The following is a 24,690-nucleotide window of genomic DNA, read 5'->3' as shown; positions in this document are numbered from 1 at the left end:
TATAAATAATACTAGCAAAAAGGTGCTATATGTGAAGTGAGGAGTGTACTAGTAATGTGTCCTAACTGCCAGCAGGGGGCGTCTTTGACAATTTACGAAATCTTGATCTGTGAACACACAATTACAAACCACCTGTGTTTACTGAACTCTGCATTTACTTGTTAAGACTATATACTGTACAACATACAACAGTGCATGGTTATTTTTCATTTAAAAGTTGTAGAAGAATACACTAGTTTACACACTTGGCTTATGTATTTCTTATGCGCTAAGTATAGTTTAAAGTGACTCTTTTGTCAGTATACAGTGTCACTCAGTTAGACGCTAGAATCCTACTTGCAGGAAATTTTAGGTCTTTTGTCAGTCTAAGTTGTTTGTGATTGTTTAATAATTGTTAATGATAAATTTATTTAGTAGCAAAGTGTGACATAAGTGTTTTCTAATTCCTTTATAGTTATTACACGTATTATATATACAGTTGTGGCCAAAAGTTTTGAGAATTACATAAATATTAGTTTTCAAAAAGTTTGCTGCTAAACTGCTTTTAGATCTTTGTTTCAGTTGTTTCTGTGATGTACTGAAATATAATTACAAGCACTTCATACGTTTCAAAGGCTTTTATCCACAATTACATGACATTTATGCAAAGAGTCAGTATTTGCAGTGTTGGCCCTTCTTTTTCAGGACCTCTGCAATTCGACTGTGCATGCTCTCAATCAACTTCTGGGCCAAATCCTGACTGATAGCAACCCATTCTTTCATAATCACTTCTTGGAGTTTGTCAGAATTAGTGGGTTTTTGTTTGTCCACCCGCCTCTTGAGGATTGACCACAAGTTCTCAATGGGATTAAGATCTGGGGAGTTTCCAGGCCATGGACCCAAAATTTCAACATTCTGGTCCCCGAGCCACTTAGTTATCACTTTTGCCTTATGGCACGGTGCTCCATCGTGCTGGAAAATGCATTGTTCTTCACCAAACTGTTGTTGGATTGTTGGAAGAAGTTGCTGTTGGAGGGTGTTTTGGTACCATTCTTTATTCATGGCTGTGTTTTTGGGCAGAATTCTGAGTGAGCCCACTCCCTTGGATGAGAAGCAACCCCACACATGAATGGTGTCAGGATGCTTTACTGTTGGCCTGACACAGGACTGATGGTAGCGCTCACCTTTTCTTCTCCGGACAAGCCTTTTTCCAGATGCCCCAAACAATCGGAAAGGGGCTTCATCGGAGAATATGACTTTGCCCCAGTCCTCAGCAGTCCATTCACTATACTTTCTGCAGAAGATCAATCTGTCCCTGATGGGTTTTTTTGGAGAGAAGTGGCTTCTTTGCTGCCCTTCTTGACACCAGGCCATCTTCCAAAAGTCTTCGCCTCACTGTGCGTGCAGATGCGCTCACACCTGCCTGCTGCCATTCCTGAGCAAGCTCTGCACTGGTGGCACTCCGATCCCGCAGCTGAATCCTCTTTAGGAGACGATCCTGGCGCTTGCTGGACTTTCTTGGATGCCATGAAGCCTTCTTTACAAGAATTGAACCTCTTTCCTTGAAGTTCTTGATGATCCTATAAATTTTTGATTTAGGTGCAATCTTAGTAGCCACAATATCCTTGCCTGTGAAGCCATTTTTATGCAACGCAAAGATGGCTGCACGCGTTTCTTTGCAGGTCACCATGGTTAACAATGGAAGAATAATGATTTCAAGCATCACCCTCCTTTTAACATGTCAAGTCTGCCATTCTAACCCAATCAGCCTGACATAATGATCTCCAGCCTTGTGCTCGTCAACATTCTCACCTGAGTTAACAAGACGATTACTGAAATGATCTCAGCAGGTCCTTTAATGACAGCAATGAAATGCAGTGGAAAGGTTTTTTTGGGGATTAAGTTAATTTTTATGGCAAAGAAGGACTATGCAATTCATCTGCTCACTCTTCATAACATTCTGGAGTATATGCAAATTGCTATAATAAAAACTTAAGCAGCAACTTTTCCAATTTCCAATATTTATGTAATTCTCAAAATTTTTGGCCACGACTGTACTATTGAGGGAGGGACTATGTGGAATTTATCATTTAAAGATCTTTTGTCACTGCAAGACACTTTGAATGAACTATACAGTGTATTTAAAATATTGAAAAATAACATGTCTTTGTGTAAAATTTAATTTTCAGCGTATATCTTTATGTACATTTTTAAATGAAATTTTGATGTTGAAAAAAAAGACATTTTGAAGCTCAAATCTGTTCATTTGCTTTGGGATTTCAGCTGCTTGGGTCACATTAATAGATGTGTATTTATATTTTAATATGTTAATTTGAAAATAAAATAAGAAATAGCACGCTGAATAAATTTGAAGGCGATGATACAAAGCTATGAATTAATCCAGCTGTCTGATTTTTGTAATCACATTTTATTTTTAATAAAACTTAAATTTAACATTTTAAAATTGTTTTTCTTTACAATCAATCTACAGTACCAATCATCATTTACAGACAGATGCAAAGTGATCAGCAGACACACATGAACACACACACAGGCTTGTGGATACAGTGCACAGAAACACATTAGATAGAACAGAACTACAAGCAGATATAAACATACACGACTGAATCTGGTACACTTTAAAGCACACAAAGACACTGAAACATACAGACATGTCCATAGCACTGCCACTGTGGACATTTCTTTGCTTTAAACCAGTAAACTAACGTAAGTACCGAAATATGTCTTAGAATGTTATTGTAAATGACAAACATAACAGTATACTATTTTAACTTTGAACATGCAACATCCTAGTATCCAAAATCCATAGCGTGAGGCAATGTTTGGTCTGATAACATTAAATCAAATGGATACTATGCTTGGATTGATTATCCATCAGGTTTTTTGGTCTTCAAGTCAACAATAATAATAAAGAAAAGACTTGGCACAGAGTGAATCCTGTTATAGGCAAGAATGTCGGCATCCTGTGTTTTGCTCTTTACCCTTATACCACTAAAGGGTCACATTTGGTAAAGTATCCATTAGGACAGTGTAACTATGTAAGCAGTGCATGCTTGGTAGCTTAAACTCGACCTGTTAGTGGTTTGGGAGTATTAATATTAGTATTAAGACACATCAGCAGGAAAATTAAAATGGATTTTTGCGCGGCACAGGTTTTGACGTGCATGACTAATAATATATTTGGCATGAATGTCTATGTGCAGTCATGCACGGAGGACTTTTCCATGGAAATTTAAAATGCAGCACCAGCACCATTGCTGTACCGTTATTTGTAAGAAAGGCCTTGCTAGTTCCTGCACTTAATAAATGTCTGTCAGTGTGTCCTACTTAAATTTATTCAGACTTAACTGAACAATGCACACAACCATCATCTGTTCCAAAACCTTGTGAGCTACCTAGCAAGACAGCATTTTAAGGCATCAAATGTTCTCCCCCGAAAAGCAGACTGCATTGCAATGAGTTTAGTGAAAAAATCATCCAAGAGGAGAGAAATAATTTGATGAAAATAAATAACCCATTCATTCAATAATGTTATGTTAAATATACGTACATAAAAACTGACTGTTTTGCCCAATATTTGTGTAAAATAGATTTTTGTGCTTAGGTGTTAGCTTAGCAACATGCTAAACATTATCTAGTAACATGCTAGCTGGGTACGACTACAAGACTTTTCAAATCTAAACAGATTTTTAAACACTAGGCATCATACATTTGCTAACTTGGTTACAGAGGAAAAACTGGGCATCCCTGCCAGTCTATGGTCATTGTACACTATGATTTTAAGTGAAATCAGTCACCTTAAATCTGCAAACTGACTCTGACGTTTGTCAAGACTGTCAATTAGGGCAAAAATGAAGACAAAAGTTTTGTATTCAAGCTTTAAGTCAGTGACTAATGATATGGTGCATTGATGCAACACAGGAAAAAAAACATATTTTTTTTATATCTATAAGATATACTAGAAAACTTGTTTTGACAGTTATAAAACTGTATTTTTGACTTTTTTTCCAGTATAAGTACATTGTTTCAACAACTGAGTACCTAATATAGAATTTTGAACACTAGATTTACACAGAAGACTGAAAGACTTTCTTGACAGTTGTCAGGGTTTATATAATTGCACAAGCCAATGATGAACTGTCATCAGATGACTGATGATCTCCTGTGTTGATTACAGAATTTACCTTTTTCAGAGTTCAATTATTATATTTTGGCTGCATTTGTGAGTTGAATAAAAAAAATTAAAACTGGCACATAATATCGTTCTCTTGATAGATCATCCACAGGCACCTGAATCTATTAAACTGTAACCAGATCGAAAATATTGTATTTGGCTAATGTTAGCTTATTTGGCTAATAAAACCAGTCAGATGTGCATCCCTATAAGTTAGTATGCTGCAATGTTAAGGCAGGAGTCTATGTAGGCAGTATAAATAGCAAGTTAACTCATCAGGTTTTGGAGCAGAACTAGAGAAACCAGCAAAGGCTTGTGTTGCTTTGTCACAAAGAAGGCCCCTATGTAACAGCAGAATACAATACAACAGTGCAAAATGACAGTGAATCACAGTGTTATGAGAGTGTCTATTCATTTGAAATTCGATCATTTGCTATTATGCGCGAGGGCGGTTTTGTTTAAAATATCTTTGCCTAAAGGGAAAAATGTGCCTTACAACGAGTGATCGAGTCGAATACATCTCCGCTCTCAGAAAAATGCACAGATATCTAAGGACTCACAGTTTGATAGCAGAGTACGGTCATGTATATGCACTCGTACACACACATTAAGACATATGAACACACAAAACACAGTAGTGTAACAAGATCTCTGCTGTTCTCTCTCTCCTGACATTCCTGTGTGTTATTTCAGTGATAGGACTTGCGCGGCGTACAATTTGAGACGGCAAATGCTGATCTGATCTGATCTGCAGATTTCTTGGAAAGGTAGTGTTCAGCCGTGGGCTTCCAAAAGGGTCTGCTCTTCTGCGATTGGTCAGTCTTTTTTCTGACACGGTGCATTGTGGGTATTCTGTGGCACTTGGTACAACTGTCCATCTGTGAGTGTGGCTTGATCAGATGTGCTCTTGGGTGTGTCATATGCTGAGCTTGCTGATTGGCTGCTGTCTGTCCGAGCCACTAAACCATGCCCCCTGAATGGTAGAGTGCCTCCTGATAGGTGGTTAGCCCTGTCAATCATGATTGGCATGGCATATTCAGTGCCAGACGCAGGAAGGGGCTCAGCGTAAGCATGGTAATGTTCAGGGGGAATAGGAGCATCATACTCAGGGGCATCAGCTTCTTCGGGCTTAAATGTTGACCTTTGTCCAAGAGAGGCCATTGTACCGGTGACAAGTGGTTGGGCGTATTCTACACAGATGGGAAAAGCAGAAAATAGATTGTTCAAGTGTTTATTTGGGAACATAAAACTAATTTGAACAGTGTGTTTGTATGTTTACCTGCAAGCTCCACCTGGGGTCTCTGGTGGTCTACTCTTGCTGTGGAACTGTAACGAACACAGTCTTCTCCATCCAACTTTGAGGGCAGCAACTGTTTCATACTCTTCCACCACACTAAAACACACATTAATGCACATTTAATAATTCATGTAGGTGTAAATGCAAAAGAGTAAACAACTGAGAACAGACGCACCTGTGCGCTCCCAGTGTGGAAGGTCATAAGTCACCTCTGGGCTTTTTCTGTAAGTTTGAATACAGATGGTGTCCTTTAAGGCTATTTGCATTAAAAAGGTCTTTGCACACTGCATCCGAAATTCTTGTTTGAAATTTTCGCACGTTAAAAAATAAATATGACCACACATTGTGTCAATCACCTTTACACACTGCCTCCAAAACTTTCGTCCGTAATAAAAAATAAAAAATAAAATTAGGACCAGGTTTGATTTTCTGTGTTTTCCCATCTGTAGAAAGAATTTTAATAGAAAAGGATGGTGAATATGAAAAAAAAAGAAACTGAAAAAACACGTAAAAAAATTTCAGACTCAGTGTGCAAGGACCTTTAGTTAAAATTTTCATGAATGACATGGTTTTAATATTAGGCTAAAATAAAGTAGTCAATGTTTGAAGTGGATCAAAACCTTTCAAAGTTGTCATAAAACCAAAGCAACACCCGTTCTTGCCTTAGGACAACTCTGATTAACTTTTCTGATCCACTTCAAATGTTGACTTCTGTATTATAGCTTAATGATCTATTGGGGATTTTTTCTACTATTTTTTACAACTATTTGGATCAAACAATCTGTTGAGATATCAAAATGTTTTTACTAACCTGTTCTTCCACAGCCATGAGCAGACCATGACTAACACAGGCGTTGTCAGAACCACCACCAATACAGGAACCAACACTGCCACCAGCGCCACCTCTTTTACATTCATACAGCACATTAATAACATTAATCTAGTCTCAATTAATAGCATTTTGCCTAAATAAATAAGAAATTAAAAATGTTGTAAATAATACTAATAATAAATACTGTATTCAGCACTTAACAGTAATGAAAGATGGATTCAACTAATAAAAACTTGGCTATTTCACCCAATTTTTGCATGTGATTTGTATTTTTTAATAATTCTAAACTTAGCAAAATGCTTAAATGAGAAACCTAAATGAGTGCACTTCATATGAGAATCAAATGAAAAGAGAGTTTGCCGCCTACATAAAACGAATTAAAATAAGTAATTTATGAGGTTACATTTCACAAAGAATGCTGCCTGAGGGGCTGTTCACACAGAATATGCTTAAGCCTTCCAGTATGCTGCTCTTTTATTTAAAAGTGCTAGACAGAAGTGCTTGACCATTGCATTCACTGCTCGCTTATCACAGGATTATAAAAACCCGGTGGTCAAGTAAAAAAAAAAAAAAAAACTTGAGGCCATGAGTTTTTTTGTAATTCCATTCCCTTACATTTTTAAACAAAAAAGTGCATTTGGTGTGAACAAAAAGGCCCCTAAGAAAGAAGATGCCTATATAGACGCCAAGGCAGCTCACTAAGGTTTATACCAAAGCTCATTTGTTAAATAACTGAATGAAGTGTGTTCTTACCATCATGAGAGTGTGGAGGCATGGTGGTGTTTCGGATGTTGGGTGTGTGTGTCGTCCTCTCCTGTAGGGGGGGCACTGTGGTTTTTCTGTGAGGGGGAGGAGGGGCTGGATGGAAGGTTCCTGGCCTCGCTGACCAACAGAAAGTGATCCAATCATGTTTAGCATGGCTAACTAGCCGAATCGGAGTCCGATTTCACTGATTAGTCTCACCTGCAGGAGGTTGGCAGCCTAGCAGCTCCATTTTAAGGGCTATCCTTTGGTGCCACTGCAAGGGACATATTCGGATGAAGCGCGCTTCAATTGGAGGAATAAAGTTGTTCCGCACTTCCTGGAGATAGTTGGTGTTGCCTTGGAAAATCTGTTACAGAGAAACAAGGACACATTAGCAACAAAGAACATTTGGCCTCAGACCAAGGCCCATCTTATTTACGCCTAATCAATGCGCTTCTCGTTAAGCTCCCTGACAGTCGATGGACATTCATTATTAATGACCACTGAGTACACTTTACTTTCAGGCTCCTTAAACATCAGGAATGTAAAACCATTTTTTCTGGAAATATACAAAGCTTGATGTCATTCTGCAGCAGTTCCAACACCAGCGCCAAAAACCCAACAAGCACAAAAGAAGAACAGACAACAAAACAAAATATGCTCTGCTTCAAAACCTAGAAAACTGGATCTGCTAGTCAATGTATGGTGCGTCTAATAATGCCTTGTTTTGGCCTAATTCAATTGCAATAAATTTCACAAGTTCACGCTTACAATATAATTAGCTGAGGTATAGTATGCGTATTTGGCGTGCTGTCCGGGGAAGGGCTCAGAGCTCGGGAATGGCCAGAACCTAGAGTACCCCCCCTTTCCCCGTCTATTTATAAGGTGAACTCGAAGTGAGGAGATGGGGTGGAGGAGGGATGCTGATAAACCGTCAATGGACAGAGGTAAGTCAGTGATATTTATACTGTGGTATTGATTACTTGATTGTGGTCCACCTGTGTTGATTTAGGCTAAGTTTCTGACGCGCTCCTCCCGAATCTCCCAAATAGAACATCATTAAAATTTTATGACATTGCATAGAATATAAGTGCATAAAATAAAATAAAAGATGGCGGATAGGGCAAAAGAAATTGTAAACCTAGATTTCATTTAACACTTCCAATCCAGTTGTATTTTTAGGTCTTAGCATCAGGTTAACATTAAACATCTTTTTTTGAAATTATTATTCTTTTTAAATGTTGCTTCCAATGTAGAGCATTCTAAATCAGTCATGAATAAATTTAATGCTGGATAGAATGCTGTCTTAAAAGATTATGGAACAGAGCTAAGCAAACACGATACAAACAATCCTCCATACCTTATTTTTATCTGATCCACCTTGATAGGGTTTCCACTGCTGTCCGTCATGGCTATATAACACCTCATAGGCTGAAACGTAAAACTGATATTCTTGGAGGGTGGAGCCAGTGGTGGTAATACCTGAGAAGCAGAGTCGAATGACTGACCAATCAAAATACAGACGCAAACACACTGATCCCTCTTTCTCTCTCACGCACAAACTCTACCTGTTATTTTTTTCTCCTTCTTTAAGTCCACTTGAATCCATTCTTTTGTGTCACTGTTGGCTGCAGCCCACGGACGTCCTGATGTTTTGAGGCGAGCCCCTGTGGGGCCCCAGACAGAGGGCTCCTTTCCATGACCGCCCCATTCCCACTCTGAGGAGGCTGTGATCTGAGAGTCACTGACCACCCCCGACTCCAAACCCAAAGTGCCATAGCAACCTTGAGAGAGAGAAAATGAAAGCTTCTATTATTAGATCATCAAGGTGTTGGGCATTTCTGTAGAACTGACAGGAATAAAGAACAAACGTCTTTATTAAATCTTAAAGTTATTTTAATAGATGTTATTTTATTTTTTTACAATTTGGGAAAAACAAACATTCTATAAGATACTACACAACCAAGAAATACTCCAAATAGTCAATAGGTTCAACACATTACTGATTCACTTACCACTAGTCTTGAAAGTAAAGAGGCTTGGGGAGAGATTTCCACTGTAAGAGGGAGAGAGAAGCAGAGTTATCATTTTGTCTACCAATCAATCAGTTAATTACATAGAAGGAAAAAAAAAAACAATTCAACCAAAGAGCGGAATCAAATCGAACTAGATTTGCATTCCCAGAAAGAAATACCAGTGCTTGCAAGGCAGCAAAATGCTTTAATAAGCTGAAGTTTTGGGCTTTGATTCGGAGTTAATGAAATGCAGCATCAGAGATGTTTTGCACACAGCATGCATCTAGTTTTCCACCAGCTGTGCATGAGAATCAACACACAACGCAAGATCATCTTCACACTGTAGACACTCATGGATAGCTGCAAATAAATGCATCCAGTATGCAAATGTTAAGCTGTTGCTTAAGCTGTGTTCACGTCATGTCGGAATTACCATAATTACCAGATGACAATTTAGAGCAGTTCAGGTCCCGTTTCTATGGCAACACACGATTCATAATGAAAAGACAGATCCATGTGCTTGCTTTGTTGTTTATGACAGTACTTCACCACATTAACTCACCTCTGTAAAAAAAATTACTGTAATAACAATAATATATTTAAGTCAAAGCTTTGATCAAATTTACTTTCCAACTTGTAATTACAAATTTAAGAAAAACTGAGATGGTTTTTACTTGTTTGAAAACTTGCTATTAGACTAATTCTATACTTGCTAAAAAAGTTTAATGAATATTTATAAAATAATAAACAACAACAACAACAACAAAATAATAATTAGCTGGGGTTAGAGGGGCCCTGGTGCAGGTTGTACAGTGGGTCCTGTTTGAAATGGTTTAATATTTACTGTATGTTCGTTCTATTTATTTATTTATGCTATTTACACAATGTTTACTTTTTTTTTGTAAGTTTGTAGGTGTCCAGAAACTAATTTAAAATAGCACTGCATAGTCTTCACTGTAAAATAAAATACACAGTCAAACCAAAATGTTTTCAGACACCTTCAACATTTCTCACATTAACACAGTTTATTTGTTATAGTTTATAAATTGGTAATAAAATAATGACAAAAACTCAGGGTTAAACTGTGTCAGAACAAATTCCTCTTGATAATGTCAGATAACTTTGATAGAAATATATGTAATGGAATCAACCAAAACTTCAGACAACTGTCAGTATGACAATATTTACACAAATATCAATACTTTGTTGAACAGTTACCAAGCAAGCAATGCTTAATTTTGTTCAGTCTGTGGTGTGAAAAGGTTGCATTAGCAATTAATGAAAGAAACACTTAAGCAAAACATGGCCAGGTCCCTAATTACATTTTTTTAATCAATTTCACTGGTAGTCTACAGTATGAAGAATTTTTGGGTATAATGTTTCACAGTTCACTGTATGTTGCTATACTCACTTACATAAATGAACTAGTGTCCTGCACTCACTAGTAAAACAAAATAATCACCTTCAGCTTAACCTTACGAAGACAGAACTCCTGGTGATTCCAGCTAACCCATTGCTTCATCACAACTTCTCTATACAGCTGGGTTCGTCAACCATTACTCCTTCGAGGACAGCCAGAAACCTAGGAGTTGTGATGGATCTTCAGTTAAGCTTCACAGACCACATTGCTACAATGACCTGGTCCTGCAGGTTTGCCTTATACAACATTAGGAAGATTAGACCCTTCCTGTCAGAGCAAGCCACACAACTTCTTGTCCAAGCTCTCGTACTCTCCAGACTGGACTATTGTAATGCTCTCCTGGCGGGCCTTCCTGCATGTACTATCAAGCCTCTGCAACTGATCCAGAACGCAGCAGCCAGAGTTGTCTTCAATGAGCCAAAAAAAGCTCACGTTACTCTTCTCCTCATCAGGTTACACTGGCTACCAGTAGCCGCTCGCATCAAATTCAAGGTACTGATGCTAGCCTACAAGACAACCACTGGCACGACACCAACATACCTAAACTCACTAGTTCAGTCTTATGTGCCCTCCAGAAGTTTGCGCTCTGTAAGTGAACGACGCCTTGTGGTACCATCCCAAAGAAGTTCAAAATCACTCTCACGGACCTTTTCCTGGACTGTGGCCAGCTGGCGGAATGACCTCCCAATCTCAATTCGTACAGCTGAATCTTTACTCATTTTCAAGAAACATCTAAATACTCATCTTTTTTGACAGCACTTAACCAACTAATACTAGCACTTTTCCTTTTCTTGTCTTTTCATTTATTAAAAAAAAAAAATCTGGCTATGCATTCTCTACTAGACTAACTGAGACTTGTCATGGCACTTGTATACTGTTGTTGTTCTCTTGTTGACCTGACTGCTTCTATTGTTCTCAGTTGTAAGTCGCTTTGGATAAAAGCGTCTGCTAAATGATTAAATGTAATGTTAAATGTAATCAATTATATCTGTTTTTTGGTTTGACTGTGGATAAATTCTTGTTAAAACTACAAAGTAATTCAATCAAGAGCAGTGAGTGATTTACTTTCATTTTCATACATTAAAGACACTGACAGCAGAGCTAGTAAATTAGGCGCGGTCACTTTAAGAGACAATGCATCCATAATAATGACACACATCCGATTTCTTTCTCAACTCTTTACTTTCACTTAAGACATAACCACAGACTTTTCGAACACACTTTCCAAGACCGATATTTTGACATATTTAGTATGTATTTGTCGGTACAAAAGCAAGAAGACTTTGAGACGCGTCTCTGTGTGCGCCCTGAACACCAGAACACCGCTTTACCGCATCACGGGGCTGAAGCCAACTTGATGTGTTGAATGCTCAGAGCACGTTTTAAAATGCATTTTTAAAATACACATTTCTGTTTTAATAAATGCTCATAGTATTAAATCATAGCATATTGCCTACAACATAAGGTAGGTACAAAAATAATCAGTGATACATTTGCGACCTCAAAAAAATTAGGGTCGCAATGTCATTTCAAAAGGTCGCATATGCGACCATTTGTCACAGTGTAGTTCCCTGTATATATATATATATATATATATATAAACATTGTAGAAAGGATCCTTACAATATTTGGAGGGTCTTCGGCAAAAATGTTTTGGAAAATCACTGCATTGCACAGTTAAAGGGAATTCATTTGCTGAAAAGACTAAGTTTAAAATGTTATTAAGAGGAATTTCAGTACTTCACTGCCTTGCAAGCCCTGTAATCAAATGAAATTGATTTTCCCATGAAGAAAGCAAGCAAGAATGTAAATGGGTTACTCACGGCACAGATGTCACATTGTTGGCCAGCGAGCTTTCGTAGTGTGGGATGCCTTTGCTGCTGACCACACTGATTTGACCCCCAAGGTTGTTGGAGACCACACCCGCATGAACACCGGCCAGACAGAGAAGAGAAGACTGCAGAAAGAGACGTGAGACATTAAGACAGCTGACACTGACTCACTCACCTAAAACCCACAAGCTGTGTCTTGGCATGCTGAGGTCACATCCTTGAAGAAGGATTGCAGTGGTATCATTTATGCCACTGTGATAAAGAATGATGGATGATTCATTTGGCTAACTTCTTCCAGGGTTTAGACTTAGACACACACACACACATTTAGTTCTCACAGGCCACGTACATATTGCACATTTTCAGGAAACACAAATGAGTCTACAACACTATTCAAAAGTTTGGCCTCAGTAAGATAAAAAAATATTCAGCAAGGACCCATTAGATATCTGTAATGTTACAAATGATTTCTATTTTAAATAAGTGCTGCTTTTTCCTAAAAAAAAAATATATATATATATATATATATATTTTTTACAATAAGCATAAGAGACTTGTTTCAAAAACACTTTGAAAAATCTAAATGAAGAGTAATTTATTTGTGGTAATGAATCTCTTACATTTTTATATATATATACATACATATATATATATATATATATACTGTATACACTGCTTTTTTCATGCTGTACTTTTGAATATTTGAAACCAACTGAAAGATTGACAGCCAGTCAGCATGAATTCTCCATGAATTCAGCTGTCAGTTGCAGTTGTCATTCAAATAAATAACCAAATCTGTTTGTGTCCATTATAAGAATCAGGTCAGATGCAACTTGGTTTTGATTCGTTTTCATTTGTGAATGTTGACTATACAACGTTATTCCGCATGCATTCTGTGGACTACTGATGTAGAATTAAGCTTGCCAGAAAATACAACTCATTTAGCAGCTTATGGGGTGACAGGAAATGTACCACATCTGCCATCTGCTATGGCAGCACATAAAGGACGAAACGCAAGTACCATTTACACACATAATGTGCATCCTAGCCTCTATTTTGTTGAATTAGGGCCTTTAAAAGCTCCTTGTCTTTCTTAATACATTCCCTAATGTGTTCAAGAGCTGCACAATTAATCAAATAAACAAATCAAGATTATGTTTACAACAAATATGTCTGCAGTGCATGTGAACGCAACAAAATCAGATTTAGCATTTAAATCAGTCTCATAAGTCTGTCAGCAAGAAAAACAGTCCTAATAAAGAAGTTTTAAACAATCTGATCCACAGATGCGTGTTTTACAGTGCACTTATATTTGCAGTGGCACTCGAATGCACATTATGCTGAAATGACGACATCCAAACTTCCCAGAAGGACTTCAAGCACTCAGGAGAAAATAACAACCACATCTAACTACAGTGTGTACATGGCCAGAGCCACTAGCTGCCCAACACTGGAATAATAGTAAAATTGCTCGTTTAAAAAGAATAAATTACAGTTCTGATTAAACATACACACACAGTTGGGACTAGTGTTGTCACGGTACCAAAATTTCAGTATTCGGTACCGATACCAGTGAAAATCCACGGTTCTCGGTACCAATTTCGGTACCAAAGCAAAACACAAAAATATGCTAATTAAAAAAAAAATACTTTTTAGCACTAAAAATAAAACCGATGCCATTCTTTATACTTATTTACAACTGTGTTTAAAAGTTTTTCAACAAGTTATATAATTATGAAAAACAGTAAACAAGTTTCACCCAAATTTAATTTGTTTTTTAATTTTTGAAATTTAAACACATTTTATTTTTGGTAAATAAAGGGGATTTGCTATTAAAATTAAAACATGGAAGAAACATTGTGATTTATTTCTTTAAAAAATAAAGTTTTATTATTTTTTTCAACAGTAGTAGCACTATCACATACATTTTACTAAATAATAGTAATATTTCTAGCACAATGCCTTTATGTAAAAATGAACTTTTAGGCCTAATGAATGCATATTTGTCATTTTAACTGAACTTAAGACTGGTGGTGATGCTTAAGATATTTTTGGTCATTGAGGGTTTCTGTAAAAAAAATAGTAATAGATCATATTAATTATTATTAAAAGAAAATACTACTACTAAATCTACTATCATACTAATGTATATACAATGTACTATGAATTGATGAGCTGCTGGGTTTATGAATATTAATCACGTTGTCTGCGTTCGGTCAAAATGATTTGCTGAAATCAAAACAGGGGCGGTACTAAATCAGCGCCAGCCAATGACATTGCCATTTGCGCATTAGCTCCGCCCACTACCGGGGAAACCGGTGTCTTCTGTTTGTTCGAAAATGAATATGAATAATTCTAAATGAACTCTATTATTTTGACAGGAGAAGACAACAAAGAATAGTTTACATATAGCGTGTCGATTCAGCGTGGTAAGACTCTCGCTCTCTCTCTCTTTGCATGTGTGAGAAACAGTGCTATCAGTAAAGCGACGGTGAGTCGTGCGCCTTCACAAATAGTTTACAGAGCATCAAATACAGGTGGGCTGTGCGTCCATTGAGATGAACTGAAAAGTTAAGATCGCTTGATGGAGAAGCTCAGATGCTGAAATTAATGCAAGCGTCATGCGCTTGAGTCTATGTAGTAAACAAACCCGCACGTCTCTGCCATTCATTAATTCACACAGAGACGCGCAGAACACAGATTAATATTTCAAACAACTTTTGCGGCTTAACATTTACAGATACTGGTCCATATGGAGATTTGATCTGATTAATTTATGCTAACTTTGACAAATTCCATGACTGTCCGTATTAAAATGTAAGTTTCATTTTCATGACTGGATTTTGAGATTCTGTCCGCGTTTTCTGCTTCGCGGTAATCATAGCGCTGTATGCATCCAGAACCGGGTTTGAACGGGTCCTCGGTACCACCGGTAGGCTACTTACAGAAACCTGGTACCGTCACATTTTCATTTTTTTAGTACCGACTTGGTACCGAAGTACCGGGTCTTTTGACAACACTAGTTGGGACTCCAAACCAAAAAGAGACCACAAGCACTAGACAAACTCTCAACACCCACACACACCAACACCGCAAACATACACCACTTCCTCCGGGCAAAATAAAACAGCACTCTTGCCACAAACAACCCATGCACTCACACACACACACATCACACACAAGTCATATGGGCCCCTCACTAATTCTGAGGGTGTATCTGAACTGAGAAACAAGACTGTTGTCAGCTGGTCTGCATTAGAAAACCATTCAGCCAAACCTGATCTAACATCTCCCCATGAAACACGCTGTCATACACACATAAAAACAGGCACACATACATCCAAACACACAGACACGCATACCAACACACCCCTAGGAGACCAAGAGCTCTAAAACTGACACACAGAATCATTTACAATGACTCAACTTCAGAAGAACGTCTGCTTCACACTTTGTCTTTTGTCTAAAGTTTGAAACGCGCTCTTAAGTAGAAAACTGCCTATTGTGCTCAAACAGACTAAATGAAATCATCCAAAAGCAAGCAGGAAGCATTAAAGGGGTGATGAGGTCATCAGCAATGACCTAATGTACAGCTAAGACAGTGTGCGGTCGTGCTAAAAGAAAAATACAGCTGACAGCATCTGTGACATGCTTTTCATCATTTTGACTTGTACCTCTATCTGTAAAACATTAGTCGATGCACTTATATAGTGTTTTAAATACGCTATTGCTTTGAAAACCAACCAAACAGTTAAAAAACACGTGTTAAAAAATATTATAGCTTTGTGATATAATCATTTATTTGTGAACCTATGCAATTTTAAGAGCCTGTAAGATAGTTTTCTTTGTTTCTTAATAACCAACTTTCAAAAAAGATGCAATTCATTGAAAAAATTATTTCTGAGTGAATGCCTCATCACTCATTACATCAATATATATATATTATGTATGGAATGAAGGACAGTTTTTATAAACAGTTCTTAGGAATGTAATGACTGAACATTTCAAACATGAAGCCATAAGAGAATATCTTACTTTGAAGAGCTGAATCACTGCAGTTAAAGAGGATAAACAAATCATACAATGCAGAAGCAACAGCATGCGCACTTCTTGTGTCCCTGAGCATGTCTGGTTTGTTTGGAGTCAGATCTTTTCAGTGATCTCAAGCATTCAATGTGGTCACAGTGGTTCTCAAGCTGAGAGCTCACTGGAGAAGAAGATAATCAGTGAATAATGACTTAAATGTTGCTCATGTTCTTCATACAGGATAAAAAGACTTGAAATATATGAGTCATACTGACCACTTTTAAGATGTTTTTGCTTCGTTTTTTAAGCTTGAAAACTTAAGTCCCCGTTCAATTTAACTGCATGGAACAGAACAACTGAAATGCTTCAGTTTTATGTGGACATTAGGGTATGTTTACAGTGCAAGTGATGTAAATGTTATTACCAGCATGATATGCGCAGTCTGATTTTTTATAGTTGCACATACTCACGCCTTGGACCTTGCCATTGTTTCACAGATGAAAAAAAAAGAAAAGATGTTTGCATAATCATGCTTTTTAAAGTTCATTAACAAATATATATTTAGAGATGTTTACATTGCTGTTGATAACATTAAATAAATATTATTTTCATTAGATTAGATAATAAGTATTAATCACTCAAATCACTTTATCTAAACATCTCTCCTTAACCATATGTCTAGGATATGTGTCATGTTTGTCGTTTTTAACACTTTTTATTCATCATGTTTGTAGTTCTAACACACAATCGGTTGTGTGGAATATTAGCCTTTAGAGTGTCTATGGATCTGCACTTCGTCTTTCCAACAGTAAAAGTAAACCAAGACAAGATTTTAACATAAATTTCTACTATTTAGGACACAATCATTCTAACATGTATGTAAATATGTAAATGGAGATGCAGCATATGTGTTTGGCTTAATGCTTGCACTAACATTCACATAAAAAAAAAAATCTAAGTATACCTTGAGCATAACACATTAGGAACAACGTCTCCTTTTGCATTTTTTTTAATAAAGTCATACAAGTTTGGATCAACACGAGGGTGAGTGAATAATAACAGAATTTTCATTTATGACTAAACTAACCCTTCAATCTAACATCCACTCAATAGTGGCATACTTACATCTCTGTATCCATGCGGTATGGTTCCCGAAACCTCTCCAAAATCAGTCAGGCATCCAGCAGGACAGAATTTACTGCAAATGCAGGACGGGACTATGAGACACAGACACACATATATGCAAGAACATGAAAACACACACTCCAGACAGCTGTAACCGCGAGTACCTGAACTCCGCTTCACTGAAGTGCTCTCCTTTTTCCAGACAGGTGATGAGATCTGAAGGATGAAAATAGAGACACGTTTTCTTTGAACCCTCTTGAAACATATTTACCTTGGTCAGATAAAGCAGCACGTCTGATGGTTGCCATGGTGACACTATTGATTAATGTCATCCTTCCACACAAGCATGTATGTGTGTGTGTGTGTGTGTTTTATATGCGCACTATCCATTCAGTAAGTAAGTGATGTAACAGAGTGGTGTATTGTGTTTCATTTTTGTGGATAAAAGCCTCCATCTGAATGAACAGATCAATACCTACTAGATTTACATCCGTTACTTTTTCCCTTAGTAAATATGAGTGGTGCTCGCCCGTGCAAAACTTCCTGCCACAATGCTGGAATGTGTATGAGTGTATGTGCGCTTTTCTGGTTCAAGGTATTTTGTGGTGTTATTGTACCCATTACTCACACCCACAGCATGGATTCATCTGTCTCTTTCCTGACTCATGGGAAATATGATCTCTCTCTCACACACACACACACACACACACACACACACACACACACACACACACACACACGCACAGTCTCGCAGTACTGGGGTAAACAGGTGCAGCTCCCACATGGCAGAGTGTACTCCTGACCTCAGACAGCCCCGGAGGTCAAAGGCCAAATGTCATTGTTAAGACACATCAAACACAGAAGTGCACAGCTGTGATTCCACAGATTTGGAGGCTCAGGATGTGCCATGGTGTACAAAGCACCTTCACAAATGTGCTTAAACTGCAGTTTGAAACTTTCCTGTAGCATTTGACATTATTACAAAAATAACTAGCACTTTTGCATATGCACTGGGCATTAGAACTAGTTATTTGAACAAACCACTAACACCATGTCTATACCGGACACAAGCAGCTATATTATATAGATGCAGATGCATTTTTTCTAAAAGTCTTTTGTACTAATTAGCACCGAAACCATCCTGGTTTGTTGTTTCACAGTAGAAAAAGATATGGAACATCTATATAATTAAAATTTCATTTGAGTAACCAGACATAACTACAACTAAACAAGCAATGCAAATGTATTAACAATAAACTTGTATTTAATTTAGAGGGACATTAGATAGTTATTGAACTAACTGTACGGTATGTCTTTTGCATAATTAAGACATTGGACACTCAATTATATGAATTATTTAACAGCAATATAACCAAATAATAAGTGCTTAACTTAATTTAACTGTTGAAGATACTGTCATTTTGAGTGTTACCACACAGTGATGCAGAGGTCAGGTGAGTGAGAGTCAGAGCTTTCAGAAAATTCAAGTTTTCACAAGTTATAGTGACAAGTTCCACAAGGATTAATTATCTTGTAATTATGGTCATTTTACATGCCATGAACACACGTATGCATTCATAAGTGTCAAAACTAAAGTACACTTTAGGCATTTAACAATACCACGTTTATGTTATGGACATGGATGATCATTTTTAATCATGCAGCATATTTAGCACAGGTATACTATAACTTAATTGCTATTATGAATAAACTTCAAGTCATTTTTGAAATAGTCACACTGATTTTTACTGTAAAGCTGGTTGGTTGGAAACAATTTGTTTTTAATAAAGCGCTATATAAAGAACTTTGACGTTATATATAAATGACTTGACGTCCTAAGCAATCTGACTTGCTATGTAAATCCAACTGATATTGAAAAGTGGCCTGAGCTACAACTTGGGACAAGAATATAGATTTGGCCATCAGTGATCACCCAGCATAAGCCCACAACCCTCTAGCAACATGACGTATTTCGAACTCTGTGACATTTTTGTACTGTATGGCACAAGAACCAACAGCCATTACATAATTTCCTCTCATTTAAACTATTGACTCATCTGTTAAATTAACTGCCTGTCATGCATTAAGCTCTCCGGACGCACCCTGGAACCAGAAAAAACCCTAACACCCTTACTGTCAGAAACATACTCCCGAAATAATCTTTGTAATCAGGTTAACATGTCGTCCCTCAGTCTCATCTGAACAAACACACATTTACCATAGCAGCTCCTTTATGGATCTTGAGACACATCCAAGCCTGCTTCAACACTAATTCATACAAACACAAGCTTTCACACATACAGCACAATAAGTACACTACCATTTAAAAGTTCTTCTATGAAATCAATACTTTTGTTCAGTAAGGATGTGTTCAACTGATCAAAAATGACAGTAAAAGACATTCATAATGTCCCCAAATACTTCTATTTTAAATAAATGCTGTTCTTTTGAACTTTCTATACACAGATTCCACTAAAAGAATATAAAGCAGCTGTTTTCAGCACTGATAATAGTGGGAAGTGTTTCTTGACTGCTTACCTGTGTGCTGACTTCTGGTGTAGGAGAGGAAGAGGCCACGGCCGTTGTTGTGTGGTCCACTCATGAACTGCACTGTGACCTGATCCCCCTCCGACTGTATGACAGCGTCTTTCCATTCTATCCCTCCACAGTACTTCACTGCAGAAAGAGAAATGGAAATCATTTTCAATTCTTTTCCATTTACTCATCAGCACTAGTGTGCATTAGTGGGTGGTTTTGCTGCCATAAAACAGCATAAAACAGAAACTGCAATGTCTTGTCTTTTTATTGTAACATATATACATATACAGTAATTAACATGTATTTACTTTATTATTATTATTATTACTTATATATTATTTTAACATTAAGGTAGCATCAACATTTTATTATGGAAGCCCATTTCCGCCACTGAATTAAAAAAAATATAAATATATGATTTTTTTTATCCCGCAATTCTGACCTTTTTTCTCAGAAATGTGACATATAAACACCCAGTTGAGAGTTATAAAGTCAGAATTGCGAGATATATAGTAACAATTACGAAAGAAAATATATATTGTGAGTTTATATCACACAATTATGACTTTACATCTTGCATTTGTGAGTTTATTTCTGAATTGTGAGATGTAAACTAGTAATTGCCAGAAAATAAAAAAGGCCGATTTGTGAGATTATTTTTATTCAGTGGCGGAAAAAGGCCTCCATAGTTAATAATGTTTGTTACTCTTCTTTTTAATTTATTTGGAATTATTTGAAATTATTTATAGTTTTTATGGTATTGTATAAGGGATAATAACGGCTCTCATACAATGACAATAAAGACATTTCATTCAATTAAACACTGCAGTATGGCGACTTTCACTTTGCACAGTTTTTGGCAACTTTTGGACAACAAATTTGATTAATACCAGGTGTAAATAGGGCCACAGATTACAAATGTTTTGAAAAGAAAATACTTTTTTGCAAACTTAAAGTTTTCTCAATTTATATTAGAAGTATAAATGTGAATGAAGACTAGAAAAAAACAACAAATGCAGATTGCGTTCAGAAGTGTTTCTCACCAATTTCCGTTCTCCCCGGTCCGTGGCCATTATAGAGTCGCAGGTAAGAAACTTGGCAGTTGTTTGTGTCTATGTCAAGATCCGCGATGCGCACAAGGATTGTGTGTGTGGTGTTCACGCTGATCTCCCATTCACACACAGAGTTTGAGGGATAGGACAGAGGGTACCCCAGAGACGCCAGGCTCCCACTGCCCACACCCAGCACTGTGTGTCCACAGCCGTCCCCTGAAAACAATCAGAAATGATCATACATTTAACAAAATAACAGCATGGAATTTTTTGTTAGTTTAATGGAAATTACAGTCTAATCTGGATTCGGTACAATCACCATAATTTGATTATATTTGCATGTACCACTAAGGCAGGGGATCTGAACTCTGGCCCTCAATGTCCACTTTCCTGCAGAGATTATCTCCAACCTTGATCAGACTCACTTGCCTGTAACTTTCTATTAATCCTGAAGACCTTGATTGGGTTGTTCAGTTGCATCTAAACTCCGCAGGAAAATGGACCTCAAGGGCCAGACTTGAGAACTCCAGACAAAGTGCCCGAATATTGTCTTAATTATGCACAGAATGCTTTGCCACTTAAAACTAAATTTTCATTTGGTAAAATGTTTTGCTTGAAAGTTGAGCTCCTTGTTGAATCTTTAGAGATGGAGAGAGAGAGAGAGAGAGATGAGATCGCATTGCATTGCAGCTGCTTGCGCTGCCTGTCACACGTTTACAGACCGAATGAAACTCAGCTTGCGATGTTGTTACATAATCCTTGCTGGACACTATTCAGAGCAAAAAACAACAGCCCCATCCATACACACACACACACACACACACACACACACCTCTATTCACAATGTTTCCCCTAGCTTTACTACACCCACACAAACCTTACATTTCCAAAGTTTTATGCACAGAGAGTACTGTCAGCTGTCACAGTCACACCGAAAAGACTAATTCAGACACAGTCAACTATATATTTCAGATAATGATCTGGGGTCTCATTTTATATTAGATGGCCTTAACTACAGTACGATGTACTCGCATTAAAAATAAGTGCAAAATACTTATTGTGTTTCGTATTGAATTGCAAAACTCTTTTGCTGCTTTTGAGGTGGGATGCGGGTGAGGTTAGGGACAGGTTTGGTGGTATGAGTAGCTTTAAGGATGGGTTAAGGTTTAAGGGTTGGGTCAACAGTGTAATTATAAATGTAATTACAAAAAATTATTACAGATGTAATATTGGTATTTTCAAAAATATAGATACAATGTAAAAACATGTATTTTTTTTTTAATTTACACAATAACACAATGTACACAATAAATGCATTGTACCAAATTATTCATTTAAATGTAAGTACATAGCAGTTAAGGTCACCTAACATAAAGAGGGACTGAAATTAGGCTACATATCACATGTAATCCTGACTACATTTCTCAGGGTAGGTATATATTTAGAATCCAGTTTCTGTATAAACAAAAACCTGAAAGACTTGACTACAAAATTTTTTTTTTCACCATTATTGCCTAATAATAATGACACTTAAACATTTTGTGACAACATGCCCCTATAAAAATACTACTGGAATTTGTATTATTTGCTTGGAGAATAAGATTCACAATAAGTACTCATGATGATTTTGAACTAATTGGTCATCAACCTCATGGTCATTTTATCAATCTCTTTTTTGTCATAATAAAAAAAAACATTCTTTTTCTCTATGCAAAATTTAATTCCACTCAACATATTAAATATTAATATGTTTAAAAATTCAGTATATGTTAGTAAGTAACCCTCATTATTCATCAGTTGTGAGACCATTAGAATATCGTTTTTAATCCAATTGTCATAGAAGATTGATTTATTCTTATATTTAACAATTTTATTATTCCAAATTAACTGTTTGTGAGGGGAGAAGTTATGTTTGTATATAATAAGCCAACATAAAATAGCCTGTCTATGAAAATTGGATAGCTGAATGGGGAGCTTGTTAACCTCAAAGTCGCATTTTAAAAGGAACTTATACCACCAACTTTTTCAAAAATTGGATTTGGAATGATATACCATAGTTTATCAGTATGCTTAATATAGTGTTTAATCCAGTTCAATTTGAAGATTGTATTATAAGTATCAAAATCAAGCACATTTAAACCTCCTTGATTATAAGAATTACATAAAATATTTTTATTTAAATAGAGTGACTTGTTTTTCCATATAAAGTTGAATAAGGTTGAATCAGTTTTTTTAATACAAGATTTTGGTACATCTAACACCTTTGCAGGATAGACGAAACGAGACAGCCCCTCAGTTTTGGACAAAAGAACTCTACCTTTGAGTGAACTCACTACATATTTGGGAGAGCAGCAGGGGCAGCGCGTTGCGTCATCACGTTCTTCTGTTGACCCAGCTGTAGCACAGCAACAGTGTAACCATACAACACACACTCCGTTACTGAGCTGAGCTGTTTACACAGTGAAATAATCATTAGTTCAGTTCTCGTGTGCTGGTTAGCTACTGGTGTCTCGATCAAACAAACGATGTGTGATATTAATGAACCGAGCCCGGGTTTGAACCAATAAACGTTCAAATTACCAGTCTGTGTCTTTAACCGCTACACCACACCACCCCAAGAGTTTGTTGTGAAATCGCAATCAGTCCTAAACCCAATGGTGGTTAGGCAGTTTAAGAGAAGTTTAGCAACTCCTAAAACTTGAACCCCCTCTGAAGATCACGTACCCTTCTGCGCCCGCGAGCTTCTGGCACCGAGGAGAAGGATGAAGACGATCAGGATGAAGACCGCAGCCCCCCCGGTCCCTCTGCCCTCCTTTACCGACGCGTCCATCCCAGCAGCCTGCAGTCCGAGTGCATAATGCAGAAGAGTCCTGATCCAGTCTTGAGCCACAGTCCTGATAGGAGCGCGCCAGTGAGTGTGTGTGTGTGTGTGTGTGTGTGTGTTTAGTGTCAGGACGGTTTTATTGACGCTTCCTGAACTCTGGAGCGTCACACCGCTGGAACAAACACGGGCTCTTCATTCCCCGATCTATTACACGACTTCCTCAACTTCCGCTCCTCCCACCACACAGCGGCCCCTAGATGGGAATTCTGTGGTATTCCATACATTGTTGTGGAAGGGATAAGGAGAAATCAGTTATTTGATTTTGCCTTACGGGAAGACATGCTGGGAACAAAATGTAAACACGACTCAAGTCAAAATATTTAATTATTATTATTATTAGCCTAGCTGACGTTTTACAGGCTATTAAGACTGTAAAAGCTGTGCATAATAATTACATTTAATAAATTTTCTTCTTCTTCGTCTTCTTAGGACAAACTGCAAATAAGCTATTCATTGTAAATAAACGAATGGCGAACTGAATTGAATCCCCCTAAAATATATCTTATAAATATATCAGAAAATATATCTTAACATATTGTGAATATAACACAGCCCAAATGAAAAATAAATAAATAAAAATACAATAGTTATTTATAGTAGCTAAATACTATAGTGTTGTTGAACCATACCATAGGAAAGTTCTAGAATAATTGTTTTTACTGGTAATTAGGTAATATAACAAATTGTAATAGGCTATAAATAGATTACTTTACCCAGTACTGTACTAAGTTTCCTACAACTATACGGTTTA

At 37.1% G+C, this 24,690-nt stretch overlaps 1 protein-coding gene across 1 annotated transcript; it reads right to left on the bottom strand.

Moving 5' to 3' along the window:
* Positions 1–4,019: 4,019 nt before the first annotated feature.
* On the bottom strand, positions 4,020–24,113 carry LOC132095107 (discoidin, CUB and LCCL domain-containing protein 2-like). Its single transcript, XM_059499873.1, has 15 exons — positions 23,780–24,113; positions 21,047–21,271; positions 20,004–20,141; positions 17,630–17,681; positions 17,466–17,538; positions 12,306–12,439; positions 9,063–9,103; positions 8,616–8,831; positions 8,408–8,529; positions 7,267–7,414; positions 7,057–7,185; positions 6,283–6,376; positions 5,647–5,693; positions 5,454–5,567; positions 4,020–5,364 (listed from the first exon to the last, which is right to left on the bottom strand). The coding sequence occupies exons 1-15, from the start codon at positions 23,883–23,885 to the stop codon at positions 4,991–4,993; spliced, it is 2,013 nt and encodes a 670-aa protein (XP_059355856.1). The 5' UTR covers positions 23,886–24,113; the 3' UTR covers positions 4,020–4,990.
* Positions 24,114–24,690: the final 577 nt, after the last annotated feature.

The sequence above is a fragment of the Carassius carassius genome, chromosome 19 (genome assembly GCF_963082965.1).
Source record: "Carassius carassius chromosome 19, fCarCar2.1, whole genome shotgun sequence".
NCBI lineage: Eukaryota > Metazoa > Chordata > Actinopteri > Cypriniformes > Cyprinidae > Carassius > Carassius carassius.
Note: the sequence above shows the minus strand (reverse complement) of the source record. Positions and strands in the feature narration are given on the sequence as shown.